Raw genomic sequence first — 15437 nt, forward strand, 5'->3', positions numbered from 1 at the left:
CTTCTAAATTTCAGTCAGTACAGGCCTAAAACTGCCAAATGCTTCTCCTATGTTAACCTCTTCATTCCCAGAATAATCCTCTTGAACCTCCTCTGGACTCTCTCCAATAAGAACACATCCTTTCTGAAATATGCAGCCCAAAACTTGACAATACTCCAAGTGTGGCTTGACTAGTGTCTTATAAAATCTCAGCATTATCTCCTTGCTTTTATATTCTATTCCCTTTGAAACAAATGCCAGCATTGCAATTGCCTTCTGTACCACAAACTCAACCTGTAAATCAAACCTTCTGGGAGGACTCCTAAGTCCTTGGGTTAGAGTTTGAATCCATGTCGCCTGCAAACCAACAGAACTGTGCACCTCCACCTTCAAAATTTTCATTTTCATATCCTGGACCAAAAGTTTCTTTTTTTGGTTGCTGAGGTACATGTGCTTGCAAAAGAAGTACTCAGTCAAAGCTCTGACCTCTTGTGACGTGGGACAACAGAAATCATGGGAAGAAACTCTGGTTTAGTTTTTGGTCAAAGACCATGAAACTTCACATATTAAAATTAGAAATGCTAGTTCCACTTCTCTCTCCACAGGTATTGCCCGGCCTGTCTATCAGGTTCTTCGGGCTTTTGTTTTGCTTTTTAAAGCCACCATTTTCTTTCAGACAGTTTCTACACAGGCCAACTACAGAACAAAAATCAAAGAACCACTTGACTGAATACAAATTAGATTAATAAGTCCTTCATCCTTTGAATCTATAAAATACAAATGATCTTCCAACTTACTGTTGTTGTTAGAGGGGAGAACAGTCAACATTGCTTTCTTTCCCACCTCACTGTTCTGATCAGCAATGCTTGTGGCAGAAAATCCAGTTTTAACTCCTGAAGAGCAAATAAAACAGTCTTATAAAAAACTGTAAGGAAAGCAGTACACACTTAAACTGAAGACCCTAAAAACTTCAAGACATACAAGCAGAATTAGGCCATCTAGCCTACCAAGTCTGCTCTGCCATTCGATTATGGCTGATTTATTATCCTTCTCAATTCCATTCTCCTGCCTTCTCCCCAAAACCTTTTGATGCGCCTTGACTAATCAAGAACCTGGCAATATGTACTTTAAAGATATCTAATGACTTGGCCTGTACTGCGATCTATGGCAATAAATTCCATAGATTCACCACCCCTGACTAGAGAAATTTCTCATCTCATTTTCAAAGGGGCAGCCTTCTATTCTGAGGCTCTGCCCTCTGGCTCCAGACTCTCCCACTATTGGAATTATCCTCTCCATGTACACTCAGCCTTTCAATATTTGATACTGGTTCTGAACCTGGTGTGTGACCCTAAGCTCCTATAACTCCTGCCTGATTGTAGTACCAAGAAAGCATTGCCTTGATAGGGCAGGGGTCCTTGATGAGGGGATGCTACTTTCTAATGGCAGTACTCCTTGGAGTTCAATGTTGGGAGGGCTTTGCCTATGACAGACAAAGCTTTATCCTCCACTTTCTGAAGACCTTTCCATTTCTGAAATTGGTGTTTCCAGACCAGGTTATGATGCAACCAGTTGGGGTACTGTGCATTTATAAAAGTTCGTCAGCTTTAGGTGATTTACACAAACTTCAAAGAAAGTAGATGTGATGGCACTTGCACGCTGATCCCACATGGGATTCTCTGATACAATAACACCAAACAGCTTAAAATTACTGACCCTCTCCATCTTCAATCCCCAATGAGGACTGGTTCATGGACAACTGGCTTCAGCCTCCTAATGTTGAGAAACATTGTTTTGCTAACATTGAATGAGAGGGCATTGTTTTGGCATCATTCAACCACATTTTCAATTTCCCTCCAATATGCCGATTCATCATCACTTTTGATTCAGCCATTAAAGGTGATGTCAGTAGAGCTGTGCTGAGCCTCACAGTCATAGATCAAAAGTGAGTAGAGCGGGGGGGGGGCTAAGTACACAGCTTTGTTGGGGCACCTGTACTGCTGTTGATGAAGATGTTGCCGATCCATTCTGACTGGAGTCTACAAGTAAGGGAAATCGAGGATCCAGTTGCACAGGGAGGTATCAAGGCCCAGATCTTGAAGCAGCACTGATAACTTTACTCAACTTCAACAACCTACAAACTCATTTTCAAAGACTCTATAATTCATCAACTCATTTATTTTTATTTGTAGAATTTGTCATCTTTTGCACATTGATTTTCTTTTCAGTCTATGTATATTTCTCAAATTCTATTATATTTCTTTATTTTCCTGTAAATGCCTTCAATAAACAAATCCAGGGCTTTAGGATTCTGAATCATTGTGATCTCTTCTGGGGATAAGTATGACTTGTGCAAAATGGAACGGTTGCACCTGAACCTGATAGTGACCAATATTCTCATGGGCAGGTTTGTTAGAGCAGTTGGGGAGGGGTTAATTAATTTGGCAGGGGAATTGGAACTGAAGAAGAGACTCAGGGATAGGACAAATGGTGGGGAGGGGTTAATTAATTTGGCAGGGGAATGGGAACTGAAGAAGAGACTCAGGGATAGGACAAATGGTAAAACAAAGGTAGCAAGCAGACTGTCAGGAAGTGCAGGCAGATGATAGGACAAAATTGCAGCCAGCAGGGTGAATATCAGTGTATTAGGGATTTAGAATGTTATATTTCAAAGCAAGGAATACAGAAACAAGGTGGATGTTCCTGCTGCACTTTTACAGATTGCCAGGTAAGATGCCGTGGCCATCACCGAATTGTGGCGGCAGGATGGTTGTAGTTGGGAGCTGAATATCCAAGGTTACACACTGTATCGGAGGGATAGGAAGGTCTGCAGAGGGGGTGGCGTGGCTCTGCTGGTAAAGAATGGCATCAAAGCAATAGAAAGATATGACATAGGATAGGCAGATGTTGAATCTTTGTGGGTTGAGTTAAGAAACTGCAAGGGTAAAAGGACCCTGATTGCAGTTATAGACAGGCCTCCAAACAGTAGCTGGGATGTGGACTAAGATTACAAAAGGAAATAAAACTAACATGTCAAAAAGGCAATGTTATGATGGTCATATGGGAGATTTCAACATGCAAGTAGATTGGGAAAATCAGGTTGGTAATGGATCTCAAGATGACTACAAGATGGCTTTTTAAGAACAGTTTGTCATTGAGCCTTCTAGGGGATCAGCTATACTGGATGGTTGTTAGGACAATGAACTTGAAGGAATTAGGGACCCTAAGGTAACAGAACCCTTAGGAGGCAGTGATCGCAATACGAGCTCAACTTGAAATTTCATAGAGAGAAAGTCTGAAGTAGCAGTATTTCAGTGGATTAAAGGGAATTACAGTGGTATGGGAGAGGAGTTGGCCAAAGTAAACTGAAAGGGGATGCTGGCAGGGATAATAGCATAGCAGAAATGGCTTGAGTTTCTGGGAAAAATTAGGAAATTGCAGGATAGATGTATTCCAAAAACAAAGAAATACTCAAATGGCAAAATAGTACAACTGTGGCTGACAAGGGAAGTCAAAGCTAATGTAAAAGCAAGAGAGTGCATAAAATAAAACAAAAATTAGCAGGAAGACAGAGGATTGGGAAGCTTTGAAAAAAGAACAGTATACAGAAAGCAACTAAGGAGGGAAAAGATGAAATACCAAAGGCAGTAAGCAATATCAAGGTGGATAGAAAAAGCCTTTTCAAGTATATGAAAAAAAGAGAGGGGATATAGAACCACTACAAAATGAGGCCAAAGAAATAAAATAAGGGGACAAGGAGATGGCAGATGAACTAAGGTATTTTGCATCAGCCTTCACTGTGGAAGACACTAACAATGTGCCAGGTGTTGAAGGATGTGAGGGAAGAGAAGTGAATGCAGTTATAAGGGAGAAGGTGCTCAAAAAAACTGAAAGACCTAAAAGGTACACAAGTCACCTGGATCAGATGAACTGTACCCTTGGGTTCTAAAAAAGGTAGCGGTAGAGATTTTGGAGGCATTAGTAATGATCTTTCAAGAATCAATGGACTCTGGCATGGTTCCAGAGGACTGGAAAATTGCAAATGTCACTCTACTCTAAGAAAGGAGGGAGGTAGCAGAAAGTAAATCATAGACCAGTTGGCCTGGCCTCAGTGATTGGAAAGATGTTGGAGTTAATTGTTTATGATGAGGTTATGGAATACTTGGTGATAGGACAAAGTATTCCCTTGTTTCCTTAAGGGAAAATCTTGCTTGATGAACCTATTAGAATATTTTGAGATTACATGTAGGATAAAGGGGATGCTGTAGATGTGTATTAGAATTTTCAAAAGGCCTTTGACAAGATAGCACACATGAGGCTGCTTACCAAGTTAAGAGCCCATGGTATTACAGGAAAGTTACTGGCATGGTTAGAGCACTGGCGATTGGTAGGAGGCAGTGAGTGGGAATAAAAGGATTCTTTTCTGGTTGGCTGCCAGTAACTGTTGTTCCACAGGGTGTGTGTTGGGACCACCTCTTTTTATGCTCCATATCAATGATTTAGATGATGGAATAGATGGCTTTGTTGCCAAGTTTGCAGATGATATGAAGATTGGTGGAGAGGAAGGTAGTTTTGAGAAAACAAAGGTTGCAGAAGGTCTTAGATTAGGAGAATGGACAAGAAAATGGCAAATGAAATACAATGTTGAAAAGTGCATGGACATGCACTTTGGTAGCAGAAATAAATGTGCAGATTTATTTTCTAAACGGGGACAAAATCCAAAAATCTGAGATGCACTGAAACTTGGGAGTCCTTGTGCAGAACACCCTGAAGGTTAAATTGCAGGTTGAGTCGTTGGTGAGGAAGGCAAATGCAATGTTAGCATTCATTTCAAGAGGTCTAGAATATAAGAGCAGGGGTGTGATACTGAGGCTTTATACAGCACTGGTGAGGCTTCACCTTGAGTATTGTCAACAGTTTTGTGTTTTTTTTTTAGAAAAGATGTGCTGGCATTGAGGAGGTTCACAAGGCTGATTCTGAAGGTTATCATAAGAGGAACATTTGATGCTCTGGGCCTGTTAAATCACTGGAATTTAGAAGGACAAAGGGGGATTTCATTGAAACCTTTCGAATGTTGAAAGGCCTAGACAGAGTAGATGTGAATAGCATGTTTCCCATGGTGGAGGAGTCTAGGACAAGAGAGCATAGACTCAGGATGGAGGAGCATCCATTTAAAAAAAAAGATGCAGAGAAATTTCTTTAGCCAGAGGGAGGTGAATTTGTGGTAGTTATTACTGCAGGCAGCTGTAGAGGCCAGCTCACTGGGTGTATTTAAGGTGAAGACTGATAGGTTCTTAATTGGCCACAGCACTAAAAATTATGGAGAGAAGGTTGGGAAATGGAACTGAGGGGAAAAAAAAATTAAGAATCAGCCATGATTGAATGGCAGAGTAGACTCGATGGGCCAAATGGTCTAATTCTGCTCCTATGTCTTATGATCTATCCTTCCTTAGATAAGTGGCCCAAAACTGCTCACAATACTCCAAGTGAGGCCTCGCCGGTGTTTTATAAAGCTTCAGAATTACATCCTTTATGTTTTAGTCTTCTGGAAATGAATGTTGACATTGCATTTGCCTTCCTTACTACTGCACAACCTGCAAGCGAACCTTTAAGGAATCTTGTACCAGGATTCCAAAGTACCTTTGCACATCCGATTTCTGAATTCGCTCCGTTTTGAAAATAAGTCTGTGCCTTTATTCCTTCTGCCAAAGTGCATGACTGTGCACTTCCCTACACTGTATTCCATCTGCCATTTCTTTGTCCATTCTCCCAATCTAAGTGCTTCTGCAGACACAGCTTCTTCAACACTACCTGCCTCTCCACTTACCCTGGTATCATCCGCAAATTTGGCCACCATCAAAATTATTAACATATAACACGATAAGTAGCAAACCTACCACTGAACCCTGTGGAAAACTAGTCACTGGTAGCCAACTAGAAAAGGCTCTTTATTCTGATTTTTTTGGCTTCTACCAATCATCCACCACTTTATCCATGCTCATATCCTTCCATGTGCTGCACTTTGTTAAAGGCCTTCTTAAAAACCCAAGAACACAACATTCACCAATTCTCCTTTGTCTAACCAGCCTGTTATTTCACCAAATATTTCCAACAGATTTGTCAGGGAAGATTGACTTCCGCCAATTTTATCATGAGCTTTAAGTACCCTGAAACCTTATCCATAATAAAAGGACTTTAACATCTTCATAACCACTGAAGTGAGGCAAACTGGCCTGTAATTTCCTTTCTTTTGCCTCCTTCCCTTCTTTCAGAGTGAACTTACAATTTCCCAGTCCACCACAACCATCCCAGAATCTAGTGATTCTTGAAAGATCATTACTAATGCCTCTGCAACCTCTTCAGCTATCTTTCAGAACCCCAGGGTTTTGAAATCCATCTGTTCTAGGAGACTTATCTACCTTCAGATCTTTCAACTTCCCAAGAATTTCCTCCCGAGTAATACTGACTGCACTCCTGTGAATAGACTTACATTCTCCCTGGGACCGCATGGGTTTCCTCAAGATGTTTCCTCTTACCTTCTGAAGATGTACATGTTAGTAGGTTAATTGGTCACATGGGTGCAACTGGGTAGCATGGGCTCATTGGGCAGGAAGGGCTTGTAACCGTGCTGTATCTATAAACAAATAAAAACAACAACTTCTCCCACATCAATCTATGAACCACACGTTCAACTCTGATCTTATTAACCCTTTGCCAACTTGCCCATGGTTCAGGTAACAATTCAGAGATTATCTTTTTGGTTCTGTATTTTAATTCGGCAGAACTTCATTCCTTGTTCTTCCTATGTCATTGGTACCACAACAAATGGACCTTTTCCTCCCATTCCAAATTCCTCAGCAGGTCAGGTTATATCTCTCAATCCCAGGCATAAGAATAATCATCTGTTCCTCCAATAATAAGGTACCACCCCTCCAAGAATTGATTTATTTGGCTGCAACATTCTATTTTATTTACATGCATTCATTCATACATAACCAAACTATAGAAAGGAAGTCATTATAGTAGAAAGAGTGCTGTAAAGACTCAAAGATGTTACAGGAGTGAGGGGCTTGAGTTACAAGGAGAGGATGGGCAGATTGGGGCTTTTTGCCCTGGAGCTTAGGAAGCTGGGGGGTGGTCTCATGGAGGTATATAAAAACCATGAGGGTAAAAAAATTAAAAATTAATGATCACAAAATCCATTTCACAAGACACGGCATATTTAAGGCAAGGAGCGAACAGAAGGGATGCAAGAGGAAACCTTTGCACAGGATGGTGGATACATCTAATGAGCTGCCAGAAGTAGTGGTAGAGGCATTTTGATATGCATGCAGACAAGAATAGCTTAGAAGGATATGGGCCAAACACAGGAAAATAGGACTAGCTCAGGTAGAAAACTTGTTCTTCATGAACAAGTTAGACCAATGGGCTTACTTCCATACTGTACTTCACTTGTGCTGTATATTTTTTTTAAATTTAGAGATACAGTGCCAAACAGGCATTCCTAGCAACCCACCGATTTAACCCTAGCCTAATCACAGAACAATTTACAATGACCAATTAACCAGCAGGGTCTTTCAACTGTGTGAGGAAGCAGAAGCACCTGAAGGAAACCCAAGTGCACACAGGAAGGAACACACAAACTTGTTTCAGGAGGACAGTAGAATTGAACTCTGAATTCTGACACCCCAAGCTGTAATAGCAACACGCTAATCACTACATTATCATTCTATCCAAGACAGAAGCAAAAACAAAAATGGGACAGGTAGAGCCTCAGCATGAGCAAACAGATGCAACACCACACTAATGTTAAATCAAATCTTTCAAGACAAAATTCAGGTAGTAATTTACAATTATTGTTGCAAAGCAATTAGGAATTTTAAACTATTAAGAAGTGCCCTTGTGTTCTCTGGATGATTATGCTGTATTAACATCGACTGAACAAAAGTAACAAAATAGTTTCTACAGTGGCAGGGCATCAGTTAAAATAAATCCACATCATTGCAAAATTGATGATTCGAAGTAAACATTAGCACAGCTGGAGAGGATGTACGAAGAAGACTAGGTTTACAAAAGTGAAGAGAAGCTCCTGGAGAGTCATTTTCCAGAAGAGCTTTGCAGCAGAGCAATTAGTCCTGGGGGAACACCAATATCTGCAGGGAAATCCAAAGAGTTCTACCAACAGAATACTCCAGGTAACCGTAAATATTTGCAGAGGAAGCTCAGAAAGAATGTCGACATTTAGTGTTCAGGTCCTCGATCAGATATCAAGGAAGTGCCCTGGGAATTATGTGCAAACTGTAGCTCTACAATCAGCCTGACAGACCAGCCTAGGAACTCAGCGAGCACATATTTACAATGCTTTGGTCACATGCATCAACCAGTACCTGCAGAGAGGTACGAGTTGGAAGCCCGTTCCATAAAAAGCAATCACACTCCAAGAAATATACACGTCTACCAGGATCACAGAGAGAATGATGCTTTATATTATACTACCATTGCAACAAAAAAATTGGATGACACAAACAGATCAGCAGCTAAACTGAAGGCATTTTCTCTAAATTACCTGTATTAACATTGTTGGATGCTGTCAGCAACATTCCACCACCTGTGTCGTCCACAACATCATCCTCTATGAGCTGCCAAGGCTCCAGTTCCTCTTCCTCACACTCCATAAATAAATCTGTGTCTGCCATGTTAGCAGCACCTGAAAGATAGGAAAGAAACCACTTTAAAATAATTACCCTAATCTATTTCAGTCATGTGTCAGGAAATGTAGAGGAGGCCAAATGCAGAGCAGCAGAGACAATTCAGTGGTGAACATTAACTTTTATAATAAACTGCAAAATAACAAACCACAAGGAGTCACAAAGCAAGAGAACAGACATTAAATGCAACAGGCAACAAAGTAACTGAAGGCTAGAATCAACTGGTTCAGGTTGGCTGTTTTGATGGGTGAACAAGGACTGTGGATGACAAACACGAGGAAATCTGCAGATGCTGGAAATTCAAACAACACAAACGAAATGCTGGTAGAACACAGCAGGCTAGGCAGCATCTATAGGGAGAAGAGATGTCCTGACGAAGGGTCTTGGCCCGAAACGTCGACATCGCTTCTCTCTATAGATGCTGCCGAGCCTGCTGTGTTCTACCAGCATTTTGTGTCTGTGGATGACAGCTGGGTTTCAATAGCCTGTAGGTGATGAATTGGAAATGAGTGGATGCAAGAAAAAAAATGGAGGTTTACAGGCTGTGTAGGGAAAGAGAGATCATGGAGTAGCTTTATATGGGTCTGTACTGTGGTGTATAGTTCTACATTCTATGCTCAAACTCCTTAAAGGTACAGATGTTGCAAAGTTTTGGGGAAGTAGGTAAGTTATAAAGATAGGATTTAGGGAAATAATTCCACTGACACTGAAAGGAAAAATTAGCATCATTAGGCGAAGATACTAAGAGGTGGCAAGGTAGTGCAGTGGGTCATTCTGATACTTCAGTTCAAGTGACCCATGTTCAATCTAGACCTGCGGTACTATCCGTCTGCAATTTTCATTCCTACCTCTCCCCCCGACCCCCAATTCGCTGACACACATAGGGTTCCCCCCCAAGTGCACTCATTTAGTTTAAGATCCCAGAGGTGTGCTGCTTGGCAATTTAGATGAAAACTACAAATTACTTTTGTGTACAATCTAGCAAAAGAAACTTAGTAGTAAAATTTAGGAGTGGATGGAAAGTACAGATGAAATGGGTGCTCAAAGGCTGATGCTGATTTTGAGAACTAGAAGGCCCATTTCTATGTTGCAAGGCTCCACAATAGTAAAATCAAAGGAATTCAGTTTTTAAGCAGGTGGTAGCAATATTGTGGGGCTGAAGAAACTTAAAAGCATACATCAACACAATAAGACAATAAGACCAAGGAGCAGAATTAGGTCATTTCACCCAGAGTCTGCTCTGCCATTTCATCATGGCTAATCTACTTCCATCTCGAACCCTATCTCAGCCTTCTCCCTATAGCACTTCAAACCCTGACTAATCAAGAATCTATCAAACTCTTCCTTTAATACAGCCACATATGGCAACAAATTCTGGATTCACCACTCTCTAGTTAAAGAAACTCCCGCTCATATCCAGTCTAAATGAACATCCCTTTATTCTGAGGCTGGTCACTCTGCTCTTGGACTCCTCCACCATAGGAAACATCCCCTCCACATTCGTTCCATTGACGCTTTCAACATTTGATAGGTTTCAAAGAGAACCCCTTCAGTCTTCTAAATACCAGTGAGACCATTAAACACTCAATCTCGTGAACCTCTTCTGAACCCTCTCCAATGCCAACACAACTTCCTTAGATAAGGGGCTCACAATATTCCAAGTCAGGCATCACCAGTTCCTTATAAAGTTTCAACATTCCATCTTTGCATTTATATTCTCTGCCTCTCAAAATGAATGTTAACATCACATTTGCCTTCCACACCAACTGCAAATTAACCTTTAGGAAATCCTGCAGGACTCCCAAGTCCCTTTGGACTTCAGATTTTTTAATTTCTCTCCATTTGGAAAATAACATATGTCATTATTTCTTCATTAAGGTACACACATGACCATAAGCTTCTCAACATCTGCCACTTCTTTATCCAATCTCCTAATCTGTCTAAGTACTTCTGTAGCCTCTCTACTTCAACACTACCTGCCCACCCAATCTTCACATCATCTGCAAAACTGTCAGAAATTCCGTCATCCAAATTATTGATATATAACATAAAACAGTCCCAAAACAGACACGACTAGTCACCGGCAGCCAACCAGAAAAGGCTTCCTTTATTCCACTCTGCCTCCTGCCAATCAGCCAGTGCTTTATCCATGCTAGCATCCTTCTATAATAACATGGGCTCGTAGCTTGTTAAGCAGCTTCGTGTGTGGCACTTTAACTAAGGCCTTCTGAAAATCCATAACATCCACCAATCTCCTGCTTTTTGTTACTTCAAAGAATTTAAACATATCTGACAGACAAGAATTTCCCTTGAGGAAACCATGCTGACTACGGCCTATTTTATCATGTGCCTCCAAGTAAGGTAAAACCATATGCCTAACAATTGACTCCAATTTCTTCCCAACCACTGCCGTTAAGACTAACTGGCTTGGCCCATAGTTATCCTTTCTTCTGCCTCTCTCACTTCTTGAAGAGTGGGGTGACATTTGCAATTTTCCAGCCATCCAGAACCACACCTGAATCCACTGATTATTGAAAGAGTATTACCATTGTGTTCACAATCTCTTCAGCCATGTCTTTCAGAACCCTGGGACAAAGACCATTCGGTCCAGGTGATTTATTTACCTTCAGTCCTTAGTTTCCCAAGCAATTCTCACTAGTAACGGCAACAGCAACTCCTTTGCTTGTATCTTTGAAAACAGTCCTATTTCTATCTTTAATATCTCTTTTTTTCCCTTTCAGGGTTCTCTTGAAGACCCTGACCTGGAGTCACATGCTGAATACGGTTCTTTGCTGGAATGGAACCTGTTCTCGGGGGTTCCACAATCTGCCGCTATTCAGCATGCCAAAGTCTTGGCCTAAGATTTCAGCACAGCTTCAGAAGCATAGGATCTTGAGTAACTGGAGACAGGCGAATCAAGGGTCGGTATTGCCACAAGAGACCCGTATGTCGTTGGGGGAGTTGGAACATCTGCTGTGTGCCTGGGGACCCAGGATCCTTGCGATCTCCAGGCACCAAACTTGAAAACAGCAATGTAATGGACTTTTAACATAATAAACCAGCAAGTTGTTTGTTATCTCTCCCGTTTGTTGGAAATTGAGTCAGCACTTTCTCCCTTATTAGGAGAGAGAAAGCCTGCAGCATGTCGAATTATTGGGTGAACAATATAGTCTTTGGGGTAACTGTAAGTCTGTGTCTTTGCTATTGCTTTGCTCACACGAGTAGCGGGTGCACTTTATTTTTGCCAGTGGGGGAGGGGATTTGTTGCTCGCTGCAGTTTACTCGCAGGAGGGAGGGGAGCTGGGGGGGGGGTGGACTTTGGGATTCTAAAATTTAACTGTCATTCATTCTTTGGGGCACTCCTCTGTTTTCGTGGATGGTACTGTATACATTTCTCTGACATTAAATTGTACCTTCAAACTTCACCTACTTCTGCACCCCCTGCCACACTCAAACTTACGGCTTACTGAGTGTCTTCCACAGTGAAGAATGATGCAAAATACCCCTTCTCAAATTACAGGGTGAATTCTATCATATGATCACTGTCCCTGAGGGTTCCTTTACCTCAGAATCAGGTTTATTATCATTGGCATGCATCATGAAATTTGTTAACTCAGCTGCAGCAGTTCAATGCAATACACAATACAGGTCGACCTTCACTAATCTGGCACCATTAGGACCCAAGGAGTGCCGGATTACAGAAGGATCACATTAAGCAATAGCTAACTGTCTCATCATTCCTTTAAAATATCATGTAAATCAGTACAAGTTAGATAATAATGAAACAGAAATATTAAATGAGTAGCAAGTGAAAGTTTAATAAAGTAATATACTGTACAGGCACAGATAAAATAAAGGGTGCAGGTAAATGTACAGGAATTAACTTACACAGAAAAGTTGAGCACTTCTGCTTCTAAAGTGTTTAATATACCATCAGGTAAAGTTACATGTCTTTAAGTGTGGGGTTGTCAGGATCATCAACATTTTCATCTTGAAAAGTTAAGTGAAGCATCAGGAACTGGTGCTGAATCTGGTTGGTGGCAGCACATCTGGAGCAGAAGTTAATGGCACTGGATTTTGAACTATTAGCTCCCTTGTTGCACTTTTTCTAGCTATTTTTAAAATATATCTTCCAAGCTAAGCTTTTCTGTAATATTTTGGTCTCTCTCTGATTTACTTATGCTGCAGCATATAAACACTCAATTATTTCTTGCTCAGCTATAAAACATCGTTGCTCTAATCCTTTCAGCAATTTACCTGTCAACTTAATTAGCCTGTCAATAAAAAGTCTCTGCTACTCTGCCAGCATTAACTGCACTCAAAAGGCAAGTCATAAACAGGGAACGATACTTCTACTTGAGAGAACGTAATATGCCATTGTCTAGGGGTTAATGACGTACAGTTAGGTGGCAAGAAGATACTGAAAACATTGTTGTTTTATGAAGAGTTCTGCTTTCAGGTGTGCTGAACATTTGTCTAAAACAAGCATTATCTTACAGTTGTGGTGCAGGCCAACAAAGTCACCATGAGCTCATGCTTCAGAAACAAAATAATTTTCAAACCATTCCAGTGTGATGCTAGTTGTAATCTATCCATTTTTGTTAGCGTGGTAAATTACAGGAAATCGCATCATACCTTTGAAGGCCCTGGGACGTAAACTTTTGCCAATGACCAGTAACTTACATCTGTGGGTTCCTGCAGCATTACAGCAGCCTAGCAAAGTCACACAATCTCTCAATGCCTTATACCCTGTTAGTGATTCTGCATCTGCTGTTGTTAGTGTTCTTCTTGGTGTACATCTCCAATATAAAGCAGTCTCATCAGCATTGTACACCTGCTCGGGGCTTAATTTTTCCATCGAAGTCTAACTTGGCGAACTCGTCAACAAACTCTGCTGCTGCTTCCTTGTCTGAACGGTTTTCACACTGCATGAAACTGTAAGCCATGACGCTGCTTGAACCGATGAAGCCAACCTTCTCTAGCCACACTCATAATCTAGTCCTTCATGAAACACTTTTACTTGATCCTTCACTGTTTCTCCAGATAGTTCAACACCTTCACTTACACAAAGATGAAACGTTATCAGCACTTTATCTAGTTCCAAACTTCTTCCGTCTTTCATTGTTTTTCTTACGCACATGTTTCTTTGAGTCACTATCAGCAAAAAAAGTAGCAGTTTTTCTTTGTTTCTTTATAGCGTAACACTGTGGAAGAGCCAACATTATAACATTTGCACAAGCTTTTCACCGATACACAACTGTCCAGTCTTTCCCCCCCCCAAGAGTTCAACCTTATCTTTAATGGACAATGTGCAGTGTTTTCGCTTCACAGCGCGAGGTGCATTTCCTTTACTCACTGGGGCCATAATTGGGGCCAAAAAAAAGAGCAAATGATATTAATAAATGTAGGAAAACAAGCAGGGAATTGCACACCTGTGCTTACAACAGCAGATCAACGCATGAACAAGCCTAGCGCAACCAAAACAATGCACAGCAGATTGGTACGGTAGCCCAGAAAATTTGAAATTACAATTGCGCGGAAAATTTGAAATCAGTGCCGGATTATTGAAGGAACCAAATTACAGGTAGTCAGATTAGTGAAGGTCGACCTATATATAAGAAAAAATGTAAAATCAATTACAATATGTATATTTAATATATCAAAAATAATTGAAAAACACAGAAATAATATTTATTTAAAAAATGAGGTAATGTTCATGGGTTCAATGTCCATTTAGGAATAGGATGGCAGAGGGGAAGAACCTGTTTTTGAATCACTGAGTGTGTGCCTTCAGGCTCCTGTATCTCTTACCTGATGGTAACAATGAGAAAAGGGCATGCCCTGGGTACTTGGGGACCTTAATAATGGACGCTGCCATTCTGAGACACCATTCCTTGGAGGTGTCCTGGTCCAAGATGGCGACTACTAAATTCTTGACCCTCTGCAGCCTCTTGTCCTCTGCAGTAGCCCCCCCCCCCCTTTACCAGATAGTGATGCAGCCTGCTTTTAAGTGTTTTTAATGACATACCAAATCTCTTCAAACTCCTAATGAGGTGTAGTCACTGTCTTACCTTCTGCATAACCGTATCGATATGTTGGGACCAAATTAGGTCCTCAGAGAACCTGACACCCAAGAACTTGAAATTACTCACTCTCTCCACTTTTGATCCCTCTGGGAGGATTGGTATGTGTTCCTTCGTCTTACCCTTCCTGAAGGCCACAATCAGCTCTTTCGTCTTACTGATGTTGAGTGCACGGTTGTTGCTATGACACCACTCCACTAGTTGGGATATCTCGCTCCTGTATGCCCTCCTGTCACCATCTGCAATTCTACCAACAATGGTTGGAACATCAGCAAATTTATAGATGGCATTTGAGCTATGCCTAGCCACAGTCATGGGTATAGAGAGAGAGTAGAGCAGTGGGTTAAATACACGCCCCTAGGGTGCACCAGTGTTGATCTCTAATTAATTCCAGTGTATTGCACAACACAATCCAGAAGAGAGCCGATCCCCAAGGCAGTCAGGAGTACTTGGAATGCAAGTGATAAATGTGGGACAAGTTATCTTGTACCCTGACTTTATATCAGAAACTGGCCAGCACTGCAGTGAATCAACATAGGTTGCTGAATGGCACAAAAGTCAGCATGACCACATCACAGCTCCAGGGCCTCAAGTTTGATCTTGACCCGGGATGCTGTCTGGAGTTTGCCTGTTCTCTCTACAGGTGCTCCATTTTCCTCTCACATAC

At 41.2% G+C, this 15437-nt stretch overlaps 1 protein-coding gene across 10 annotated transcripts in view; it reads right to left on the reverse strand.

Annotated features, from left to right (window-relative positions):
• pogzb (pogo transposable element derived with ZNF domain b) overlaps positions 1-15437 on the reverse strand; it is a 119577-nt gene that overhangs the window by 80324 nt on the left and 23816 nt on the right. For 8 of the 10 annotated variants that reach the window (XM_059980201.1, XM_059980205.1, XM_059980204.1 and 5 more), the window contains exons 2-3: positions 8546-8686; positions 777-872 (exon numbers count right to left, since the gene is read on the reverse strand). In XM_059980201.1, coding sequence (XP_059836184.1) covers positions 777-872; positions 8546-8675 — 226 coding nt within the window. In that variant the 5' untranslated portion in view covers positions 8676-8686. Of the gene's footprint in view, positions 1-776; positions 873-6515; positions 6614-8545; positions 8687-15437 lie in introns of those variants that run through there. The other 2 variants (XM_059980210.1, XM_059980209.1) reach the window with 2 other exon arrangements.

This window comes from Hypanus sabinus, chromosome 9 (assembly GCF_030144855.1).
Source record: "Hypanus sabinus isolate sHypSab1 chromosome 9, sHypSab1.hap1, whole genome shotgun sequence".
NCBI lineage: Eukaryota > Metazoa > Chordata > Chondrichthyes > Myliobatiformes > Dasyatidae > Hypanus > Hypanus sabinus.